At 30.7% G+C, this 23,799-nt stretch overlaps 2 protein-coding genes and 1 long non-coding RNA gene across 3 annotated transcripts in view; 1 reads left to right on the top strand and 2 right to left on the bottom strand.

Moving 5' to 3' along the window:
* The window catches only part of LOC101497566 (proteasome subunit alpha type-2-A), a 7,592-nt gene extending 1,774 nt beyond the window's left edge, over positions 1 to 5,818 (bottom strand). The window contains exons 1-11 of the mRNA XM_004509482.4: positions 5,582 to 5,818; positions 5,272 to 5,322; positions 5,107 to 5,183; positions 3,987 to 4,051; positions 3,481 to 3,527; positions 2,574 to 2,649; positions 2,075 to 2,142; positions 1,266 to 1,335; positions 979 to 1,064; positions 698 to 760; positions 97 to 162 (exon numbers count right to left, since the gene is read on the bottom strand). Coding sequence (XP_004509539.1) covers positions 97 to 162; positions 698 to 760; positions 979 to 1,064; positions 1,266 to 1,335; positions 2,075 to 2,142; positions 2,574 to 2,649; positions 3,481 to 3,527; positions 3,987 to 4,051; positions 5,107 to 5,183; positions 5,272 to 5,312 — 659 coding nt within the window. The 5' untranslated portion in view covers positions 5,313 to 5,322; positions 5,582 to 5,818. The remainder of the gene's footprint in view (positions 1 to 96; positions 163 to 697; positions 761 to 978; positions 1,065 to 1,265; positions 1,336 to 2,074; positions 2,143 to 2,573; positions 2,650 to 3,480; positions 3,528 to 3,986; positions 4,052 to 5,106; positions 5,184 to 5,271; positions 5,323 to 5,581) is intronic.
* Positions 5,819 to 7,666: 1,848 nt separating this feature from the next.
* LOC101497239 (protein NPG1-like) lies at positions 7,667 to 12,556 on the bottom strand. The gene is made up of 6 exons (XM_004509481.4): positions 12,342 to 12,556; positions 11,966 to 12,138; positions 11,312 to 11,564; positions 9,920 to 11,130; positions 8,894 to 9,041; positions 7,667 to 8,298 (listed from the first exon to the last, which is right to left on the bottom strand). The coding sequence occupies exons 2-6, from the start codon at positions 12,119 to 12,121 to the stop codon at positions 7,979 to 7,981; spliced, it is 2,088 nt and encodes a 695-aa protein (XP_004509538.1). The 5' UTR covers positions 12,122 to 12,138; positions 12,342 to 12,556; the 3' UTR covers positions 7,667 to 7,978.
* Positions 12,557 to 19,317: 6,761 nt separating this feature from the next.
* Positions 19,318 to 21,555, top strand: LOC140921120 (uncharacterized). Its single transcript, XR_012163992.1, has 2 exons — positions 19,318 to 19,490; positions 19,909 to 21,555. It is a non-coding gene; the product is annotated as an uncharacterized lncRNA (long non-coding RNA).
* Positions 21,556 to 23,799: the final 2,244 nt, after the last annotated feature.

Here is a 23,799-nt window from a genome sequence, read left to right as displayed (position 1 = left end):
AAAAAAAAAAACAAAAAGGGAAAAAAAAAAAAAAAAAAAACAAACAGAAAAGTCATCCAGACCAGAGTATATTTTTTAGTGAACAAAGATATGCACCTGAACTTTTTGTCTGCACCAATTATGCCAATTTCAATGTTTTTACCCGAGATCTGTCCCTCAAACCTAGAAAATGCCAACAAAACAAAAAAACAAAAGGGAATAATTTCAAATACTAACAAAAGATTGGATAGGTCACACAATATATCAGACAAGAAAAAAAAAAAAAAACAGATAACACTAAAATTGTCAATGAAACAGTTATCACTCCCTATCATTTTCCAATCCAATCTAACAAGCTTGGAACCTTGCTACTATAAAGTCTGCTCATGATGGTTGAGAAGTATGTGCCTTCAGTAAATGTCAAGATCACTGATACAAAATTTGCTTTAATACCCTACAAAGGATTAGCCTCAATATGTATTTTTATTTGAACCCAACAAAACAATCTTACATGCATTTTATGTTCAATGTATAATTCTGAAACACGGAAGCTACCATACACTATTTATGGCAGGAGGAAACATTTTTTATTAAATGAAGAAGAAAACAAAATAATATACAATGGTTTTTTTTGCCTCCTAATCGACTGTAATAATTAAATATGATATTTTCATTGAGGTTTTATTTAATGCATAAACTTTAAACGGCATTCTCTTACCCTTCCTTCAGTGTCAATATTGCTGTGTGGACTGCATCATCAAGCTCCATATCGTCTGTGTACCTACAATTGGACAATCAAGAAAATTTTGAACTGATGGACACTGATGTATATCTGTAATGAATGATACTATAACTAACGTCAAACAGAAATATATAGTTACAATAATCTCTAACATAAAATTTCAAACCACATAATAGTCACAACAGACATACACATCATACATTGATACACTCAGCATATTTGCCTACAGCATTGTCATCATTAATGTGAAAGCATACCTCTTCTCGAGAAATGTCTTGGCATTAGAAACATTTTTCCCCATAGCAGAAGCTTTCCAAGAAAAATATGAACCTGATGGATCCACCTGCAGTATAAACAAATTGAGTCAAAAGCATTCGATTTCCCCCCTTCTATATCTGAAAACTGCTGTAACTTTAAACAATTCTTAAGTGCAAGAAGAAGAATAGATCCAGTACAAACTCGTCAAAGACAATACAAAGAATACTGCACATTTCACCAAAGATTGAATACTGTCTAGACTTTTTACATGTACAACATGTCGTACCTGATATAATTGTGGTCCATTATCATCAAACCCTGCAACCAGCAGGGACACTCCAAAAGGCCTAACGCCACTATCAAGACAACAAAGAAATATTAAAATTCAAATATAATAACGGCGGAAATGGAAAGAATAAGAACTATTTGTATGTAAGAAAAATAGTAAGACAGTCCAATTAAGTTGACTACATTCTAGATTTAGAGGTTCATTGTGGAAATCCAGTAAGATCCAAAATGTTTATCTAAACAATTAGAATCCCCAACAGGGCATCAAAATTAACTCGTGCTGATATAGGACCCACAAATATTGGTTCTTTCGGAAAGGAAAATCTCCAAAGTTTCAGACACCCTCTTTTAGACTCATTCCAAACTCCCCTCAACATTTAATCATAATCAAGGTTGCTGTGAAACGATCCCACAACATTTAATTTAAAACAATTAATATACATCAACTTTGAAAAGCATCACAATGGATACTCCATTTTTATTGGAGGATATAATTATGGCAATTAGTTTCTTAAAAAATCATCTATTGTAAAATTAAAAGGGCTGAAACTGTAGTTGGAAAAATCTAGTGAGGGGTTGATAAGGAAGACAAATTGACAAAACAGGACACGGGTAGAAACATTAACCTAACTCTTATACAAAAAGGATTACACATAATTTTTCTCACTATCTTCCTTCGTTTTATAGGTAGTGGGCAGGGCGGAATATGTTCATAAAATAAACTTATATGCTATGTGTAGATAAGGTAAAGTTCAGCTGTCAAAACATTTCAGAAAATGCAGGCATTACAAAGAAATGAATAATTACCCAGACTGAGTAAATTCCTGCATAACGGCGGCAACTTCCCTTACAAGTTGAGTGACAGGGATTGGTTCCTGCAATTTTCGCTTACAATATCAGATATAGCCTATTCATAACAAAAGATCCATAATAGTATACTAAAAGACAACTGGACTAGAAATTGTATATTCATAAAGCTAATGATTATCAATAGCATAATTTTTTGTATCTTTTAACAAACACCATTAACAAATGCTCAACACTACAGAAAAAGAAAAACTAAGATCCCATGGTTGAAAAGGCAATGTGCCAATGTGTCCTCACTCATTCCATGTAATAGGAACTTAAGGAATAGGCAGAACTACATAAGACCGTGTTACCATTTACCATGTAGCATTTAAACAATAAAATTAATTCCAATATCAAATTCCAAAGTGAAAGTGATAACATAATAACTGAATCATATTTACGAAATATAGGAAGAACAAGATAAAAGAATATTGCAACATAAAATGATGTACTGTACTTTATATAATCGGTGATACTGCTCAGCCTGTTTCCTGCTTTTTCGAACCAAAACTCGAAAATCGGGACCCATGCCACTGAACAACAAAGACAATCAAAGTCGATCAAATACGATACCAAAAGCTCAACACAAATGGAAATAGAAGGTAATAGACTATATATGAAGTTGCAAACATGAAACATAGAAAAGAGTACTTTCAACAGTTTATCAGTTACAAAGTACAAAAAGAAAACAGAAAAACATCGAATATAGCTTTCAAAAGTCATCTACTACTTCTTTTGTGACAAACTGTTTCAAGGACAATAGAATATGCACTTGGCCAGTGACAACACATTTTATAAGCTTTTGTCACTGAAATATCTATTTTCCTTCTACTAATTATTCAATCAGCCTTAAGCACGTTACATCTATTTCCATTTTATACATAATACATGTTTAAGAAGAAAAAAAATCCCAAAAAAGTAATCACACTTCCTCAGGAGCCTTTCCACCCACCTCAATTGATGCTGTATCCAGGAAATTGTTAGGATGTATCGTTGGGATAGAATAAGAACAACCATTCGGTTCGTTAGTCAGTACAGTACTAAGATTAGTTAGCATGTTGGAAGGGATTAGAAGGTGATTGGTTAGATAAATAGGGAGAAATCAGTTTAGGGGGATTCATGATTTTCATTGAGTACTTGTGATGGTTTGTAAACAAAAGGAGGGATCTTTTGTGAAGGGAAAACCTCTTGATATAATTCTCTGTTAAATATTTAGTTTTCGATGATATGCTTCATATTGTGATGGTTTCTATCTCTTTTTCAAAACTCAATGCCATAATAGCAGCTTGCACTGTACAATGAAATAATAATGCCATAAAAATATGTTCAACTAACATGATTTAAACATGCATGAAGAAACAAACCTGTATACAACACCGATATTTGGTGTTAATAACTGAATCTTCTGAACCTGCAATCATTTGACAAAAACAGTAAGATCCAGTAAGAGAAAAATCAAATATCTTCAAAAAATAATTAAAAAGTAAATTCACAAACAGCTTGCAGAAACTAGGCAAGAGATTGTTTTATCAATGGCCAAATTTCAGATACTTATTTATCATGATATAGTAAAAACATTTTCCACTAGGAAAATACTTTTCAAAGAAAAATAAAATAAAAGAACATCGCAACATACTATATTTTCGAGTACTAGGCAGAGAAGGGTTATTAGACAATTTGATAAACCAACAATAAAAATTAAAAAAACATGTTGAATAATTTATTGGAGATGCAGAAAAAAGCATAAGAACAAAGATGGCAAAACCAAATTAAATACAACCTTGAACAAGACAATATAGATGGCAGATATAATGTGCAGGACAATATAATATGCAGAAATGGATCCAAAGAAAAAGTCAACGCAACTTACAGATGCTTCGTCAACCAATATAGATGGCAATTTCTTCTCTGTGGCAATGACAACTCCATTTGCAGCTGCAAGAACCAAATATTTAGTTACAAATAACAAAAGTTGAAGCCAATATTACAAGAAACATATCATCCACACAAACTCAATGAGTTGGAAAGTAAAGCGTACAAACTACATAGAGGAGCTTTGCAAACAAATGGACCCTCTATATGCAAAGTCAACAAGCTCTACCAATACAATACCAAAGCATAAAATTCAATGACAAACTATGAAATTTCCAACTCTAGCCTCCTCTAGAAACAACTGATCCCAACCTTCTAAATTTCAAATAGCACTGTTTTCCCACACATAACTAATAACTTTATCCTCCACACCATGCCAAATCCACTCACAGCTTTCATAGAGAACTGTAACCCATTGTTATACAAAAATACATGAAAAATCAACATAATGCCTATCTATCACACAATAATCATACAAATATATTGTGACTTTAGGAAAGAAAAAAAAACCTCAGCATTCTTCTACTAGTGAAAAAGCTAATACCAAGATAAGTGAGCTCAGAAAAAGAAAACAATAACAAATTGTACCAAGTGTAAGACTTATAAAGCCGAGAAAAGTTTCTTCAGTGATTTTTTATACACACCACTGCCTTAGAAATTAGAACAAAAAGAGTCAAACTTGATATGTCATACATCCACATATCACTAATCAAAGTCACAAACTATATCCACTTACTACCATTAACAGCACCCCTAACCAAAAAAGATAAAAAATTACTTGCACCTTAAGATCCACCATCCTACTAACCACCCTGTCAGCCTATCAGCATCCTACTTTCTTCTTACTTTCAGCATCTTAACATAGAAACATAACCAAAAAAGATAAAAAATTAAATAATCCCCCCCTCTAGTTCCACCATCCTACCACCCACCCTGTCAACCTATCAGTCCTCATTTCGTGCCCGCCCACCATGTTAGTCTGTTAGTCCTCGTCACACAGCCAATCAACAGTGACAGTATCAAACATTCCTTAAAATAATCCACTCAAATAAAAACAAAACACACGAAGCAACAAGAAGAATGAGGAATGAAAGGGTCAGAAGCAGATCCTATCTGACCTTTAATTCCAAGAGAAGTTTGTCCAGAGCCAACAGCAGTCAAAGCATGCTCAATCTGAACAAGCTTACCAGAAGGGCTGTTACACAACACAACACAAATCACTTTCATCCATTCATCTTCATAAACAAAAGAGAGAGAGAGAGAGAGAGTAATTATAAGCATACCTAAATGTTGTAAGAGAAAACGAATATTGACTATCCCCCATGATGATAACCCTGCACAATCAACGATCATAATAAATAAAAAATCACAACTTTGACGTTCCTCGTTAGAATCATAATAGAACTATATAGAATTATATTATAATAAAATTTAGATTACAAAATAGTAAAAGCTCAACAATGAACTCCAATTAGCTAGCTACAACTCCACTCACACACCCAATCTCAAACAAAAAACGCAATGTCGAACCAAAAAAAAAAACCTAAAATTAAACAAGCACAGATCTGAAAGAAAGAAGAAAGAAAAACTAACCTTAGCAAGTCACTCCTTCAGTCCTTCTGTCCTACGTATGAGGGACGACGCGGTTAGGGTTTGGTGTTAGTATGCGCAAGAGAGAGAGAGAATTATGGTTGTGTTGAGTGAGAGAAGAGTGAGACTAAACTAAATCAAATCCTATGTTTGGAACCGGGGAGGGGAAGGGAAGGAAAAATGTAAGAAAATAAATAAAATATGCATTTCGAATTTTTCTTTTATTGTTTGGTTTCTCACATGAATAATTAGGGAAGATGAAAAATATATAGTGAGCTCTACAAATATTCTTCCACACCATTTTGGAAAAAATAATAATTACTTTTTCTCTATTTTCAATTTTACTCTTATTCAAATGGTAAGTTAGATTGTGTTGTGAATATTACTTATCTATATCTAATATTAATTTGGGTGAAATTTTTGAAATTTTTTTTATCTAAACTTCACCTTTAAACTGATAAAATCAGATGAGGTAACAAAGAAGAGACAATATCATATTGATTCTAAGAGAAGTCATTATATTATATAATAATATATAAATATTTTATAATAAAAAATTAACAAATAAAATTAATTGATTACAAAATTAATGTAGTTGAATAATATAATTAAAAAATTAATCACCAAATAATAGTACATATATTATTCATCTTTTATATACTCAAATGATAAAAATGATATCTATAATAAATCAATATCTATGAGGATATCCGCTTAACAGATATCTAGAGAATTAGAGAATTTTATGTATTTGCAAATATTGAGTATCATATATGGGTATCATCTTTCAAATAAAAATATAATTTATGTATAAAAATGATGTTTATGTTGCAATTATGCAGAACTTTTTCCAATCTTTTGTCAACACAAAAAATAAGGGTTAAATAAAGTATTGATCTCTATAAATATATCATATTTTGTTTTTATTCTCTCTAAATTTTTTTCAAAGGTCCCTCAAATATTTCTATTAACAATTTTGGTTCATGCTTTTAAATTAATTCATGTGTATCATCTGAATTTTTAAATAATTTTTTACATGCATGTTTAAAATGTTATAAAAATCTCTCCCACAAAAATTTAAAATTATTTAACAAGAGATGAATTAAATATAATTTTTTTTTAAGTTGTTAGTGCTTAAAAATTCATATTTAATCAATCTTTTATTAAAAAAATCATATTTTTTATAGGGGAGATTCTTATAACGTTCTAAACATGTTTGAAAAAACCATTCAAAAATTCAAATAATACACATAAGTTGACTTAAAAACAACGACAAAATTGTTAATAAAAAGCATTTGAGAGATAATTCTTTGAAGAAATTTTTTAAAAAGATTAAAAATAAAATATAATATATTTACAAAGATAAAAAATTTATGTAACACATAAAAACGTTAATATATTAACAAATAAATAAAATGTATCACAAAAATCTATCATAAAAAGGATTAATACATTAACACAATCAAAAACAAAAACAAAAGTTACAACATATCAATTTTACTAATTAACTAACAAGTAAGATATCCACATCTATGAATTCTATTACATCTGCCTTCCTATCCAAAAATCAAAATATCCTTTTATTTTATCTTTGGGTACCCCTTAAACTACTCACCTTGTATTCATCTTAGATTTGATCTACATATATCCATATCCACGAGTACAAATTTGTTTCTCATTTTCTTTTAGAGCTTTTTGTTGTTGTCATTCCTAGTTTTATCAACCCATCTCATTTCTCTAGTTTTTTTTCAAACTTACAATACACTTTTACAATGACGAATGTTTCACCTATTTAACATCAAACTAAATAAATATTTTATTTATAAGATGTCATCACTTAATGATAACTCATTTAATGAAAGGGTAATAATTATTAGCTAATGCAAGTTTTTTTTATAATTTATTGTATTTATTATGTTTCTATATATTAAATAAGACTTATTTTGTAACACAGATGATAAGTGGATATCTAGATGTATAAATACATTTGAGATGTCTAGATAATCATATAATGTTTTTATGCGCTGATTTTTTACTCCTCTTTCTCATAAATAAATAAATATAGAAAAAAAAAATAGCCGTATGTGGTTCAAATTACATAGTGCACTCATGCAATACAGGGGTGAATAAATTAATGGAGTGAATGTACATTTACAAGGCTGAGAAGCAACTGAGCCGCATCAAAAAATTAAATACAAAATTGTTTCTTTTTTCTACAATTCATCTGCCACCCGAATAAGACAACCCTCCTTCTCATCTCCTTATTACCTAATGAATATTTTAATTCAAATATTTTTCTTAAGTCTATTTTCTGATTGCCAAGAATTTAAAATAAAAAATAATAATAATACATTTGAAAAACTGATAAGAAAATGGTACAAGCATTTGAAATGAATCCATTCAAAGCATAGAGCTGAAGCTTTCAATGGGATCAGATTCTTCAAGCATGGAAGCTGCTTGGAAGCAGTCAGCAGCATCGTTTATTCGACCGTCATCCTTGTGAGTTAATCCTAAATAATACCAAGCCATGCGATTAGCCGGTTCTATTCTAAGTGCATCAGAAAGTAAGCTCCTTGAAACAGGTAATGCTTTGGAACCCATTTTAAGCATCAAAGAACTCATCAAGATCTTGCTTGGAACATGGTTTGGTTCAACCATGACAGCATTAGCCGCAGCAGCAAGAGCTTCGTCGTTTTTTCCACGACCGTCAAACACGACACCTGCTCCAATCATATAAGGTATTAGTAAATATAAAACTTTCAACAATGGAACAAATCCCCTCAAATGTTTGCACCATGCAATTACATAATTCTCAGCTTCATGATTGACTTTCACATAAGTCCCATTCTTTTAAGAATATGTTCCACTAAATCATATATGTCTCTCCTCCAAAGATTTCCCCTTCACAGTAGAAACTATGCTCTATTCATCAAATGTTTACCATATTCAATGATATCACAACTAATACATAACTTCCTATTTATACACAAAAGTCCTAACTACCTCATAACCAACTAATAACCAACTAACTATAACAGCCATTAACTACACTATTATGTTATATCCTAACGGTTAATAACTAATAATAAGCTTTTATAATTGAGTGGAGGCATTTTTACCCATGTTGCAAAATGTTTGTCCATCACTGATGAACGAGTCGAGAACTCTCCAAACAGGAGAAGAGTTTTGAAGGCAATGATAAATCACTTGTCCTACCTCCCCTATGATATCTCAATTTGATAAAACATTTGGGAAAATATAAGTTCAACATGCTAAAGAATAACAATTTTAAGAGCATTAAGGTTCCGTTCTTGCCTTCGGTTTGTATTGTTGCTGCCGAGTATTCCTTCAACTCTCTAGCCTTTTGCAAACAGATTTCAGCATCTTTCCAATGTGAAAGGCTTGCATATAAATCTGCTAGACCATGCCAAACATCAAATTCACTTATTTTATCATCCTCGTCCTACAAAGAGTTAATAAAAGTAAGATTAGTTTTGGAGCAGCAATTTTTTAATGAAGAGTCTCATGAAGCAATGAACATCTCTTAGGGGGAAAAACCACTCTTTTTTTTCTTCATCCTCATTAAACAAAAACTTATTTTCTGTAAAACCAAAAGAACAAAGAAGCAAGCATTGTCACTTACTTCTAATATAAACAATGACAGAAGCAAGCTATAATTATAGTTTACCACTTCACATCAAACTTATGTGTCTCGCTGCTGCTGCTACTACTACTATTGTTCTTGTAATTATTTGATAAATATTTTATTATCATTATTATCAGTGTAATTAGTCATTGTAGTCCCTAAATATATCGAAATTACAAAAACATTTTCAAGTATCTCTTTTGTTAGTAATTTTAGGGACCAAATTGACTAACAGAAGACACATTCAATGACTCAACTAACTAATGAAAGATATGTTCAAGGACCAAAATGACTAACAAAAGACGCATTTAGATATGTTTTTGTAATTTTGACACATTCAAGACAATTGTGTGGCAATGCCTCACATTTAAAGACCAAGATGACTATTTTCCCTTATAATTATTGCCACACCCATTTAAAGACCAAGATGACTGTTTACCCTTATTATTATTAGGGTCATGCTAACATGTTGCTCTTAAGCCACATGTTAAGGATATTAAAAGTAGTAATTTTTTATTAAAAAAAGTAATGTTTGAACTTTCAAAGTATCGAAAACACAAATTCCAAGACACAATTTCTATATTTGAATCATTAATATTTATTATTATTATTATTATTATTATTATTATTATTATTATTATTATTATTTTATTATTAAATATAAAACATAAGAATTGCAAGAAGATAGCAGAAACCTGTGAACTAAGTGTTTGAGGTCCAAAGGATTTCTTCTGGGCTTGAACCAATGCAAGAAGGTACCGGTAAATCTCAATCGCATCCATAGGTCGTAATTGGGAGATCTTCAGCTTGGCTTTTAGTCTGAATAGAGGCCCCTGCTCCCATTTTGCGGTCTCGTCTACAGCAGCATCAGTCACCACTTCAGCCTCTGAAAATCTTTTCTGTGCAGACAAAACCAGAGCAAGCAATCTCCAACCTTTCAATTTGGAGCCACCAGTTTTGTCGAAGAACTGCTTGGCATAGCGTAAAGCAACAGCCAAATTTCGATGCTTAGCATATTGAATAGCCAATTCAAAAATTAGATCAAAATTGTTTTGCTCTAATCTAACTGCCTCCTCCAATGATTCCAAAGCTTTCGACTGAAGCATAGACCTTTCGAAATCGGATGTAGCAGCATTAGCTTGCTTTCCAAGGCAAAGTCCTAGCATCCGGAGACCAACACCTTTCAAATGCTCATTTAAGCCATGAGCTTTATCAATTGCCCTCTGTGCATATTCTGATCCCTCGGCAGCAAGATGAGGATCCTCGCTGCAAATCCTTGCAGCCAACAACAACGCTATAACATCATCCGGTCGTTCATGCTTGTGCAAAGACTTCCTTAGGAGATTCAAAGCACTTTTATTTTGTCCAGCTCCACTATGACATAGAGCTATAGAATTCCAACGGTCAATACGATGATAGACACCAGGCATCAACTCTTCGAATTGCTTTGCCAAAATAGAAGTTTGGCCACACGCCGAAAGTGCAAACGTTAAGTGTTCCATAATTGAAGGATCCCATTTTATCTTACCTAAGCTAAACTTCCTCAAAAGAATCATAAGAAGAAGAATCGCCTCTTCTAGATTACTTTTAGGTACATAAGACCCTTCAATCTGAACTGCAAAACTAGGCGGACTTGCCTCCACACCACTGTATAGCAAGAACACGGCAAATGCTTTTTGAATTCTTGCGCAGCATTCATTATCAAGGTTCCATTGACTAAGAAGCGCGTGCCTATAAGAAGACATTGCCTCGTCATAGGAACCGGCCTGTTTCCAAAGCTCTGGAAGGAGCTCTACTGCACAGCTGACTATCTCCTGCAATTTATTGTCCACTTGAGTATCGGGTATACCCTGAGAGAATATCTTCTCAACAGCATCAAGAACATGTTTGCATTCATTAACAGCTTCTGCATAAATACATGAAATAAGCATTTCAGTGTTGATCTGATTCATTAATAGAATATTATATGTGCATTCATATGTGCATGTATATGGAGAATCCGCTTCCATTCCAACAGAGAAGAAATAATAAAGTTAACTACTGGTAGAGAATAACTTTCAATAGTTAATAATACAATAATTCAATACCATTAAATTTCCCTTGTTTTTGTAGACACTTGGCTTTTAGGTAGATGGCTTCAAGCACCAAACTAGCGGCATGCTGAGAGACTGAAGAGGGTGAATCGGAACGAGCGGGACCTTTCTTGACGGGTGTCTTTTCCGAAAGGGAAGGTAGCAGTCGCTGTATGGCTGCTTTAAGATCAATCCCATCAAACACACGAAGAGCACCTTCAATATTACCTCTTTGATACTCTAATTTTCCGAGAAGAGATCTTGCTTCCTGTTAAGGTTTATAAGTGAACATGAATATTAACTCAACATTTGAACCATTGGAGTTTAGATCATATATGAATCCTTGAAGTTTAGAATCATTGGATTTAAAATTGCAAATACAACCCTTATAGTTCTAAATTGTTGGCCAATCGCACATGTGATTTTAATATAAAGGTGTTGGAGGCCTATACAAAAACATCACGGGCACACAAAATGCATTTGTATGCAATATCAAGCATCACAAGTAACCAAAACCATGGTTCTAAACTGCCAATTGCAATTGCAGACACAATATAACGATTTTGGAAGCCTGATCAGCCCCAATATAAATGTAATTGCTACCGTAATTTAAAACCATGACTAGAACCTTGATTTAAAAATGGAATTGAGTAAAAGATAGATGATTACCTCAAAACTAAGCGACAAACCTTCTCGCAATGCGGTTTCTGCATCTTGAATATTTCCTTGATCAAGCTTAGCTTCAACTTCGGTTGTTTTCATGCAATTTCCATTTGCACAAACCTCTCGAACCGAAACGCGCTGGTTTTCATTAGACTCCATCATTCAATCATCACCACCACCTGCATTTTTATATAATAATAATAATAATAATAACCGTTAATAACATTTTTTATTTTCCTCGTGAGTTGATGGATCCAAAACGGTACCGTTTTAGATCGTTATATTGTTTTTTGTTATTTTTAGTCACGTTAGATAGTAATAATAATAGTAACGAATGAAAAAAAGAATAAGGAGTGTTAGTGAATTGCGAGAAACGGAAAACCTTAAGCCTCGAAGAAAACAATGTGGGTTGAAACAGCGACGTTGCTTGCTGCTGGGTTTGTCGAACGTAAGAATTGTTTGTTTGTTTCGAAGTTTTTGGTGATCCTATTTCTGCAGATGAGTCAGTTTGTTTATTTTTTGTTTTGTCTTTCTTTCCTTTGAAATTTATTTATTTACTAATTAAAAAAATGAAAACGAAAAGACGAGAACGAGGAGCGGTATGGTACAGGTAACCTTGTCGGGTCAACTGAACCTTGTCGGATCATCAAGATGTTGGTTTGGATTGACTTTGATGTAAAAAGAGTTTAAATCTACATGTAAAAATTTATAAATTTGATTTTAATATTTGTAAAATAAATTTTTTAGTTTAAATATAAATATTTTTGTTTTAGTCATTAGTGTTTAATACTGTAATTTTTTTAACGTTTAAACAATTAATAATTTTAAATATAATTTTTACAAAATTTAATAAATTTAATTTTAATTTCTCGAAAATAAAATTTCATTTTACATCCTACATAATAAAAAAATATTGTTTTATTTTTCAGAACAATTTTTATAATAAATTATAATTAATGTATTACAATGACTATTATTTTTATTTAAAAAATATCATAATAAAATAAAAATTAATTAATAACAAATATTCATTTTGCATAATATTATATATTTTATCAGTTTTTTTAATGATTTATTTTCAAACAAATAACATGAATAAAGGTTTTATTAATAATTAGTTAAAATAACGTGAAAATCATAATTGTCATAAAATAATTAGTTAAACTTAATATTTTATTAATACTTCAACATAAAAATGAGAGTAATTTTAATATAATTATTACAATTTTTTTACACACTATAATTTTTATGTTTTTTTTGAAAAAAAATAAGTTGTTGGAACATATACTTCGTACACAAAATAAGGGTTTGTCTCAAATCAATTAATTAAATTTAGTATTTTTACGTTTTTTAAATAAAAATAATTATAATGTACTAATTACAAATATATTATAAAAACTATGTCTGGACAAATGTCTGTTAATAAATAATTGATTAAAATTAGCATTTTTTAATATTGTCATTATAAAAATAAAAACAATTATAATACATTGACTATGATTTTTACATGTTGTTTGTTTATAAATAAGTTGTTAAAAAACTGGTGGAATGTATAATCATACACGAGATAAATATTTGTTATTAATTAACTAATCAAATTTTTTTTTATATCTTTTGAATAAAATCAAAATAATTATAATACACTAATTATAATTTATTATAAAAATTATACATGAGAGTAAAACAATTTTTTTATGTAAGATTAAAATCAAATCTCTTGCATTTTGTAGAGATTAAAAAAATTTATTTTGCAGGATTTAAAATCAAATTTCTTGTATTTTTGTATAAACTAAATTTAAAATCATTAATTACTCAATCGTTAAAAAACTAACGATGTTAAGCTTTATAGAATAAAACGAACAAGTTTGCATTTTACAAAGACTTACACTAAAATTATTTTGCAAAGACAAAAATTAAATTTCTTTCATTTTGTATAGATTAAATGCATATTTAAATCTAAAATAATTATTCGATTTAAACTTAAAAGTTAATTTAATGGATATGTACCGACCAATCTAAAATAAACAATTTTAAACTATCGGGCAACACAAACAATTGATCAAATATATATTTTATGATAAAAGTTATAATCATATTACATTAAATAGTTTACACACATTAGATAGCTTTCAATATTGCATCAAACAGTGTTAAGCTTTTTTTGAGAAAGAAAAATAAATTTTTTGTTGCACTTTCTAGTTTTCTTTCTTATAGTTCTTCTGCTCGATATACTTTTGAGTCAATTCTCTTATTTATTTCTCTTTGATATTTCAAAGTATTCATAATATCATTGTCCCTTTCAGTTTTAGAGGTATCCTAATTCCAATGTCTCTTCGATTTCAGAATAGTTATAATATCATTGTCCTTTCGATTTTAGAGTGGTCATGAATACTAATATCTCTCGGTTTCAAAGTAGTCATAATATCATTTTCACCTTGATTTCATAATGGTCTTCGTATCATAGTTTATTTAATTTGTGTGTGACCTAAGTATTACAAAATGAGTAAAATGGAAGGTTTGTGAATAACTTCACTCATTTTTTGTACAAAATATTACAAATGACGGGTTGTATATAGGTCATAAAAGTTAACATTTCTTAACAAATTCAATTGACTATAACAAATATAAAATCAAATTATAACCAACTAATGAAAGATAAAATCTTATCAAGTTGACAAATCTAATATCCTTCATGCTATAACGTGTTTATTACATTTCGAGCTTTGAAAAAATAAATAAAAAATACTAAAAAAGACATCGGCTAAAAAACATTTAAAACGCCAAAAATTTAATTGACAAAATAATATATATTTTGCGTTTAATTATACTTATTATAATTGAAGCTAATATACGAATTAGGCTAAAAATGAATTTTACTTCACTATCCATTTGTTTATGGATAAATGTTGTAATGACAACGAAGGTAAAAATAATAGATTTTTCTTAACCATACATTTTTTATGGATAGAAACTATGATGTCAATTAGGCTAAGAGAATGAATTTTGCTTAAATATAAATTATCTTTATAAATAATAACTAAAATGTCAAATAAGACTAAGACTCAGAACCAAAAACATCATCATTGTGATCTTGGAAAACTTCGAAAATGTTGAATCTTGACTAAATTAAAGTGACAAAAGTGTCTCATCGAATTGTCTTGCCATTTTTTACTATGTTTTCTTCTTCTTTTTCATACTTTTTGTTGTTGTGTAACGAATACTTTTTTTTTTTACGAATGCCACGAGAATGAAGAATTTGTGGGACATCCTTGAGTCTTGCAAAAAAACAGTTCACCGGATTCATGATGACCATCTAGTTTTTGAGTTAGGATTGAATTTTCCAATGACTGCTACTAGAATAACAACTTATTTAATACTTAGTGCTATATTTGAAGGTGTAATTATAAAATAGATTATTTGGTGCAGTGGGAGTCTGATTATATAATTGTTGGATAGTTTTAGTGTGGAGACGTTGTCGTTAATTGTCTGCTTGCACAATTTTAATCAACGCCTCAAAATGTCTTAAAGATTAGGTGGCAAGAGTGCTTTTAAAAATAATTTTTTTTAAAGAATAACAATTTTAAGACACTTCGTTTATGCCATGTCTACCAAAGACATTACTAGTTCTGGTTCAATTTTTTTCTAATTTAAACAAATTATTTCGGTTTGAGGGATCCCACTTCAAAAGACGCCAACAAATATATGTTGTTTTCCTTTATTATGAACAAGTTTCCTACGTTTTGAAACATGAGATTCCAGTGATTCTTTAAATAGCTGAACAAGAAGAAAATGAACAAGAAGAAAACGATTTCTTATGCAATAATTCTATCCTTAATAGACATTCTAATGATCTATATGATTAATATAGTGACATATGTTAAAGAAGTCTACGATGCTCTAAAATGACATATGATATTGAGGAAGCTAGCACTAAAAAGTATGTTCTTAGCGACTACCTCAAATATCCGATGAATTATGACAAGTTTGTGGAGTTCCAATCCCATGAGATTTAGAAGATTGTTCGTGAAATCATCATAGTCTCTTATAAATAATAAGTTTCCCACTCCATGGAAGGATTTCAAAAAATTTCGAAGGCATTAGACCAAATAATTTAGGATGCTCTAAAAATAAATATGATATTGAGGGAGCTAGCACTAAAAAGTATGTTCTTAGCTACTACCTCAAATATTTGATGAATGATGACAAATATGTGGAGTTACAATCTCATGAGATTTAGAAGATTGTTCGTGAAATCATCATAGTCTGTTATAATTGATAAGTTCCCCCTTGCATGGAAGGATTTCAAAAATCTTCTAAGGCATAAAACCAGATAATTTTATCTAGATTGTTTGATAAAATACATCCAAATTGATGAAGAAGCCCGTGTGCAAGACCAAGAAGATGAAGTGTTAGTTGTTTCAAACAACAACACTAGAAATAAATAGGTGCAATTTTGAAACCAATTGACAAGCCTCTAAAAAATCAAAACCATGTAATGAATAAGAAACACCACATCAACCGCAACAAGAATTGGAACTCCCAAAGATCCAAAATGTGAAGCGACAACCACCCCTTAGAAATGACGTTAGTTCACCATTCATGTGCTACAACCGTGGCAAACCAAGTCATACGGCACACAACACACGTGTCGTAACATTTCAAATTATGCTTTGCATGCTAACTTGACTTAAGAGCCATTCAAGACTATGATTTTTTATGTCAACTTTGTTGGGGAATAATATGGGTGATGGGTTGACACTAATGCCTCCCGCCATGTTTGCTATAATTGTGCAATATTGAAAACATACATTACTATCGAAGATAAGAAAATGTTGACGATAGACTCTCGTACTACTAATGTTGTTGGTATTTGATATGTAGCGTTACTATTCACTTATGGAAAAACATTGATCCTAAAAGATATGATACACAATCAAGATATGAGGAGTTTCTAATTTTTTTTGTTTTTTTCCTGAATAAAGTTAGGTTTACACAAACTATTGGGACAAATATGTACATCATTACTAAAAAATAAAATAATAAATTTATTGAGAAATGACACGCCTCTATTGATATGTTAAAGTTGAACGTTGAAATGAATAATTAAGTTTATATGTGTGATTTTAAAATTTTGTATGTTAAACTCTGTAGTATGAACAAACGTGTGATTTTAAACATGAGTAACCTATGAATAATTCTAAAATCATCTATAAATTATTTATAAAAAGATGTGATTTATGTAGTCAAACTAAAATAACCAAAAGTTCACATAAATTAATATTTAAAGAATATGAACTTTTAAACTTGACTCACTCATATACATGCCAACTTGAAGGAATCTTGACCAAAAATGGAAAACATATATATTTTATCATTTTTATTGATGATTGTTTTGACTACAGTTTTGTTTATCTTATGAAAAATAAAAGTAAAATACTTGACATGTTTAAGAGTTTTGTAATAAAAATAAAAAACTAGGGCATAAAGTATGACTCTCACTTGTTTATTTTTTATATAATAAATTACATGGAATTACACATAAAAAACTACACCTTATTAACTTAAAATGAATGGTAAAGCTAAACTAAAGAATAAAACATTTACTAAATCAATTGTTGCTATTATGCTCAATTTCGGTATTGCATCTCATTGGTGGGGTGAAATATTATTGACTATTTGTTATGTGTTGCATAAAGTTCTCAAGTCTAAGAACAAATTTTCTCCACATGAAACTTTGAAGAAAAAATAGTTTATTTTGTCTCATTTTCGAACTTGAGGCTGATTTATGTACATATCTCATACTCCAAGAGAGTTAAACTTGTTAGAAGAGTCTACAAATTTTTATTCATTAAGTATGCAAAAAATAATAAAACACGAGTCTTATTATCTAAATGCAAAAGTGACCATGTAGTCAAAATATATTGTCTTTCATAAAGATAGATTTCTCTTTAAATTAATAAAAAAAGTGAGGCGCCTCTATCAATCACATTGTTGTGATCACGAATGAGTAAAATGTGTTTAACACATTTATATAGAATACTTTCCTTTATTTTTACATTTTTATTTTATTTTTTGGATCAGTTTTGCAATTTTTCTTTGAATTATTGTGGATATAAATATCTATAGGTAAAATATATGGAAATATTTATCCTGTACCCCCATATTTGTACCTATACCTCATAATTTTTTTAAAATGTCAAATATGTCCTTAATTTTTTTTTATTATTTTATTAACTTAAATTAAAATTTACCAGAAAACTTTTTTTAAATTTTTCGGTAAATTGGTGTGTACTGGAAATTTTTTTTTACAAGTTCTCCGGTAAACCCCTTCTATACTGAAAAACTTGTAAAGAAGGTTTCCGGTACACACCAATGTTTTTTTTAAATAACTTATTTTTTGAAAAACTTGGAAATTTTTTTTTTGTAACGTAACTACTTTACGCAAAATTGGGAAAAAGTTTTGCGGAATATAACTTCTCTACCGAAAAACTTGGAAAAAGATTCTCGGAGTGTAACTTCTCTACCGAAAAATTTGGAAATAGTTTTCCAGAATATATGATGTGTACCGGAAAACTTAAAAAAAGTTTTCGGTAAAATTGGTTTTTTTATTTATAAATATTAAGATTTATACGAGGACAAAAATATCATTTCCTTATATTTGTGGGGATAAAGATAAAATGTGAAAGGTGCATGTTAAAATTTTTAAATATGTGTTCGGCACATTTCTATAAAATGCAAATTATTTTACTTTTTACATTTATTTTGGACTAGTTTACTTTTTTCATTTAAATTGTTTTGGATATGGATATCCATACGTAATATATGTAATATATGTGTCCATCACATTTATATAAATTGCACTAGCGGTATCTTTATTTTATAATAACTTTAGGATTATTTATGCTTTTGATCTTCACATTTGACAAAATTTTGATTTTATTTATTTGATTTTATTTAGATTTCACCCTACAATACCATATTTGGTTGATTTTGATTCCTATTATTTTATATCACATAAAATGTGCAAACATAAACAGAATTTGATTGTCACATATGATGTGGCAGTAACAAAAATTAAAATAAAAAAACTCGTGTGTCTCTTGGTTTTTTTTTAATCCCTAATTACTATAGTAGAATAATTTCATTTTAGTCTATTTATTTAAAATTTAAAATTAATCTGAGGTCGCTATTTTTCATTTCAATTTTTATATTTATAAAATGTCCCAAGTCCCAACCTAAGAAATATTTTTTTTACAAAACCCTAAGAATTATTTGGATAATAATAATATTTAAAATTCTGCTTAAATATGAGAGAATTTAGTACACTTTTGTTTTTGTTAAAGGGCCCAAGGCCCTATTCGAGCTCATTTATTCAGTTCGGCCAGCGTAACCTTAAACGGGCTTTCTGGGATGGGCCATTTTGAAAAGTGCTTTTAGTAAACCTAGCAAAAACCCTCCTTTTCTTTTGCGAGCTGCAAAGAGCTTCTTCAGCGTTGTGAAGAAGAAGAAGAACCCTCAGTCTAAGCTTCAGGTAATTGGATTCTCCACATTTTCCTTTCTAATTCGATTTCGTGTTTCTATGCATAAATAAACTATACTGTTCAATTTTGCTAGTAATATTCGCGAAATAATGCTTTTATTTGAATTTCATTTACACTGTATTAAGTACTTGATTGAAAGCTATAGCTAACTTTTGTCATCATAGAAATAATGTGATTGATAAATTTTAATTTTAATTAATTGATTTACATTTCACAGAACTGTTCCTTCATTAAATAGCTTTAAAATGTGGAACACCAATTTTCATTTTTGTATGTTCGAGATTCAGTGTATGATGTTACTTTTTGTCATTTATGCCATTTGTTGATAATGTTTTTTGAAAAAAATTGATTGGCTAGAAAATGATGGTATGTAGTTGATACTCGATTGACTTTTCTTAGTTTTTCTAGTTTAACTTATGGATCTATTTTTGGTGCCAATTATTGCCCATTGGAGTTCTCGCAGAATATGAAATGTGTTGAGTATACCCAAACTGTCGTATGCACCTCTCGGGTAAATTAAATACGGAACCATCGTGACGTGAAACACCAACGAATGTATCCTGTAAATAATGACACAGACTGAAATCGTGTCGCAGCGTTCTTATAGTAATTCGGTGCCCAGACAATATCAGTATCCCTCAAAGCATCCAACTTTGCCCTGTAATATGCAACATTTCCAGATTTGCAGTCCAACGAAACATCCGTGGCATCGAGGAAATATGTTCATCCATATCTCGTTTACAAATATCAGGAAAATGTTCATAAATCCAAGTCTGTAAATAATTGAAATGTAGTAAAATTATTAAGGTGATGAAATAATTAAAAAAATAATGATAAGTATAATAAATATAATAGTACCTGAAATAAAGATAAATATCATTCAATCTGTTTGGTTGCAGGCAATGTACTATCTCTAAGATAATCATATAACACAACAAGTGCAGCCGGTCCTCATACCCATTTACCACAACTATCAAGATATTGAAACAGAAAGAGATATTTTGCATATACAAGATAATTGTTAAGATCTCTTTCTGATCTTGATAGTTGTGGTAAATGGGAATGCGGACCAGCTGCACTTGCTGTGTTATAGGACTATCTTAGAGATAGTACATTGCCTGCAACCAAACAAATTGGAGGATATTTATCTTATTTCAGGTACTATTATATTTATTATACTTATCATTATTTTTTTAATTATTTCATCACCTTAATAATTTTACTACATTTCAATTATTTACAGACTTGGATTTATGAACATTTTCCTGATATTTGTAAACGGGATATGGATGAACATATTTCCTCAATGCCACAGATGTTTCGTTGGACTGCAAAACAAACATCTGGGAATGTTGCATATTACAGGGCAAAGTTGGATGCTTTGAGGGATACTGATATTATCTGGGCATCGAATTACGATGAGAATGCTGTGACACGATTTCAGTCTGTATCATTATTTACAGGATACATTCATTAGTGTTTCACGATGGTTCCGTATTTACCTGAGAGCTGCATACGACAGTTTTGGTATACTCAACACATTCCTCCTACACCACCGATGCTTGTTGCACGTGATGTCGACGTTGGATGAAGTATGTACCGGAATTCTGTACGATCACTTCGAGCTAAATTGCACCCAGCTGCATATCCACATGAGTGTGTTGAGGGATACATCCAGTGGTATTATAGGATATCTCATCCTCGGATGATCCCTTATGTTGCTGCATATGCTGGTCATAGTCATGATACTGGTCCCGATACTAGGTGTACACGGTGTCACGCAGTTGGTGGTCTTATACAGCAGAGTTTAGATTTGTATATAGGTGGCCCTGAAAATCAGATGTGTGTCTTATTAGAGAGAGCTTTATACATTTCTAGAGGAAGAGATTATCAGTAGTATTATAGTAGTATTGTTCAGACTTATTTTATTATTCGCGAGTTATTTGTTATTCAGACTTATTTTATTAGCGACTTATTTAGTTAGTTATTTATTATTCAGACTTAATTAATTAGTGACTTATTTATTATTCAAAGTTATTATTAGCGACTTATTTATTATTCAGAGTTATTATTAGCGACTTATTTATTATTCAGAGTTATTATTAGCGACTTATTTATTATTCAGAGTTATTATTCGCGACTAAATTTCAAACAACATTTAAAGTAGCAATCCTATCATTTAAAGCAACATACAAATTAAAAGTGTCAATCATCTAAATTGAAAACAACATTTAAAGTGTCAATCATATCATTTAAAACAACATACAACTCAAAATTGTCAATCATCTGTCAAAGACATATAATCTAAATTATTTTTTAAATCTAAATAATCCTAATGTTGTAGACGTCCTGCACAAGCGATAGCTCATGATGTAGACTCATTGCTACGATGCTTCTTCCAATGTCATGCAAGTGGAGGTAACGGACATGCAAATTTTAATTTAACTTGAACCAATGATTTTCGTTAACAAAACCAATGCTGATAACACGATCACGTGACAAATCTCCATTATGTGCATCCCTCAATGGGAAAAAGTCAAACAAAAAGTTTTTGCTAATGTAACAAGAACGAGATTATATTTTGTTGCTATCACGTAACTCATATCAGGAATGGTCATCCACTTCTCGTTAGCTTAGTTTTCCAACTCAGTTACAAGTAAAGACTCTGTCACTTCTTACAAATTTCTTGAATAATGCAGCATATAAATCAGGTTTGGACTTAATCTCTGTATACAACTGTCGACGTATAATGCTCCAGTATTCTTCACCATGACCAAGTAAAGCAGCAATATCACGATATCCACAGTTTCCATCTGCTTTAACATTAACTATGTCTTCAATATATGGATGAATTAAAGAAGGAAACTCGTGAAAATATTTTTTAATTTGACGGGAGACTTGTTTGGATGTTTGATGAGAGACTTGTTTGGATGCTTGATGGGAGACTTGAGTATCAACATGCTCGAAGTATGATGGGTCGCGATATACGTCATATCCCTTCGGCTTATTGCCTTTTTTCTTAACACCACATTTTGTTTTGATTTTATCCACTGGTGCACACATTGATGTTGTCTCCGAATATGCTATTTCACACAACTTGCTCTTTAATGCCCTTCTTCCAGCAACATTAAGTGTTTTCCAAATTATATTCATCTCCGATGTAATGTCCAACTCTGAATCATTTGTCAACTGTTCATCCTCTTGATCACTATTCAAGGTTAATTTCCTCCAATGTATATGAACATCATCTAATGGGATTGGAACACCTTCAATCTTGTATCGTGCTAACTCACATGCACAAGGTAATCCATGAGTCTTTCTAAGTATACAACAACACACATCTTTATCGTTACCGACATAACTGACTCTCTTGTATTCTTCAACAATATCACCTATGGCTTTCTTGGATACCACCCAAGTCAATTTCTCAAAGAATGGATTGTTGTGTATATGCTCTTTGCGACCCTTACTTATCTCAAATGAACCTTTGATCTTAATAATTTGAAACTTCAACATGTCATTCATACCATTTCATGCCTTACAAATATCTCCTTTACTGTATTCCAAAAATCTCTTCAATGACAATGAGCAGACTCAACCCTAATATTTAAACAAAAAAATACAAAATGTGAAGTTTTAGTCATATATCATGCATAAAATAAAATACAAAATGTGAAATCTCAATGACATACCTATTAGTCGTAGTATTTCCTAGATGCAATACTCGATTGATCCATGCTTCAACAAATCTTTCCTTATGAGGATTCAACCATGTGTCTCTGACGTAGTCAAAGAAAATAATATTATCGACACATGCTTGCTCAAATACTTGCAAAAGTTCCTCGTACTCCTTTTCTTCAGAACAATAAACAATTTTCCTCCACAACTCAAGAATGGGTTCTTGCATGTCTTTCTTTAATATATACTGTTTGCATTTGGCTCCAACATTTTTGTTAATAAGAAAGTTGGCAAAGTAAATTTGTTGAAGATTAAAATATAACTTTAATTGCATTCATTAAAGCAAGTTCTCTGTCAGTCACAATCACTTGAGGAAATGACGTGTTTGAAACAAACAACTCTTTTAACTTCTCCAATGCCTGCCAAAAGTTGTCTTGACGTTCAGAATCCATACAAGCAAATGCAATATTAAATGTCAACCCAGTTGAAGTTACACCAACAATTTCAAACAACGGTAAAACTTGTTGGTTTTGTAGGTGCTATCCATGATCAATACAAGAGGGAACATGTTCAGCAAAGTTATGGAATCTGGGTGCGTCCAAAACATATCCCTCACAATGT

The sequence above is a fragment of the Cicer arietinum genome, chromosome 7 (genome assembly GCF_000331145.2).
Source record: "Cicer arietinum cultivar CDC Frontier isolate Library 1 chromosome 7, Cicar.CDCFrontier_v2.0, whole genome shotgun sequence".
NCBI classification, from domain to species: Eukaryota; Viridiplantae; Streptophyta; class Magnoliopsida; order Fabales; family Fabaceae; genus Cicer; species Cicer arietinum.
The sequence above is the reverse complement of the archived record's forward strand: the minus strand, read 5'-3'. Positions and strand labels throughout refer to the sequence as shown.

Coding starts and splice junctions, on each gene's coding strand:
- LOC101497239 (XM_004509481.4), bottom strand. CDS start 12,121: ATGATGGAGTCTAATGAAAACCAGCGCGTTTCGGTTCGAGAGGTTTGT. Junction 11,131..11,311: donor AAAACAAGGGAAATTTAATG/GTATTGAATTAT, acceptor GTATTTATGCAG/AAGCTGTTAATGAATGCAAA. Junction 9,042..9,919: donor CTCAAACACTTAGTTCACAG/GTTTCTGCTATC, acceptor AACTCTTTGTAG/GACGAGGATGATAAAATAAG.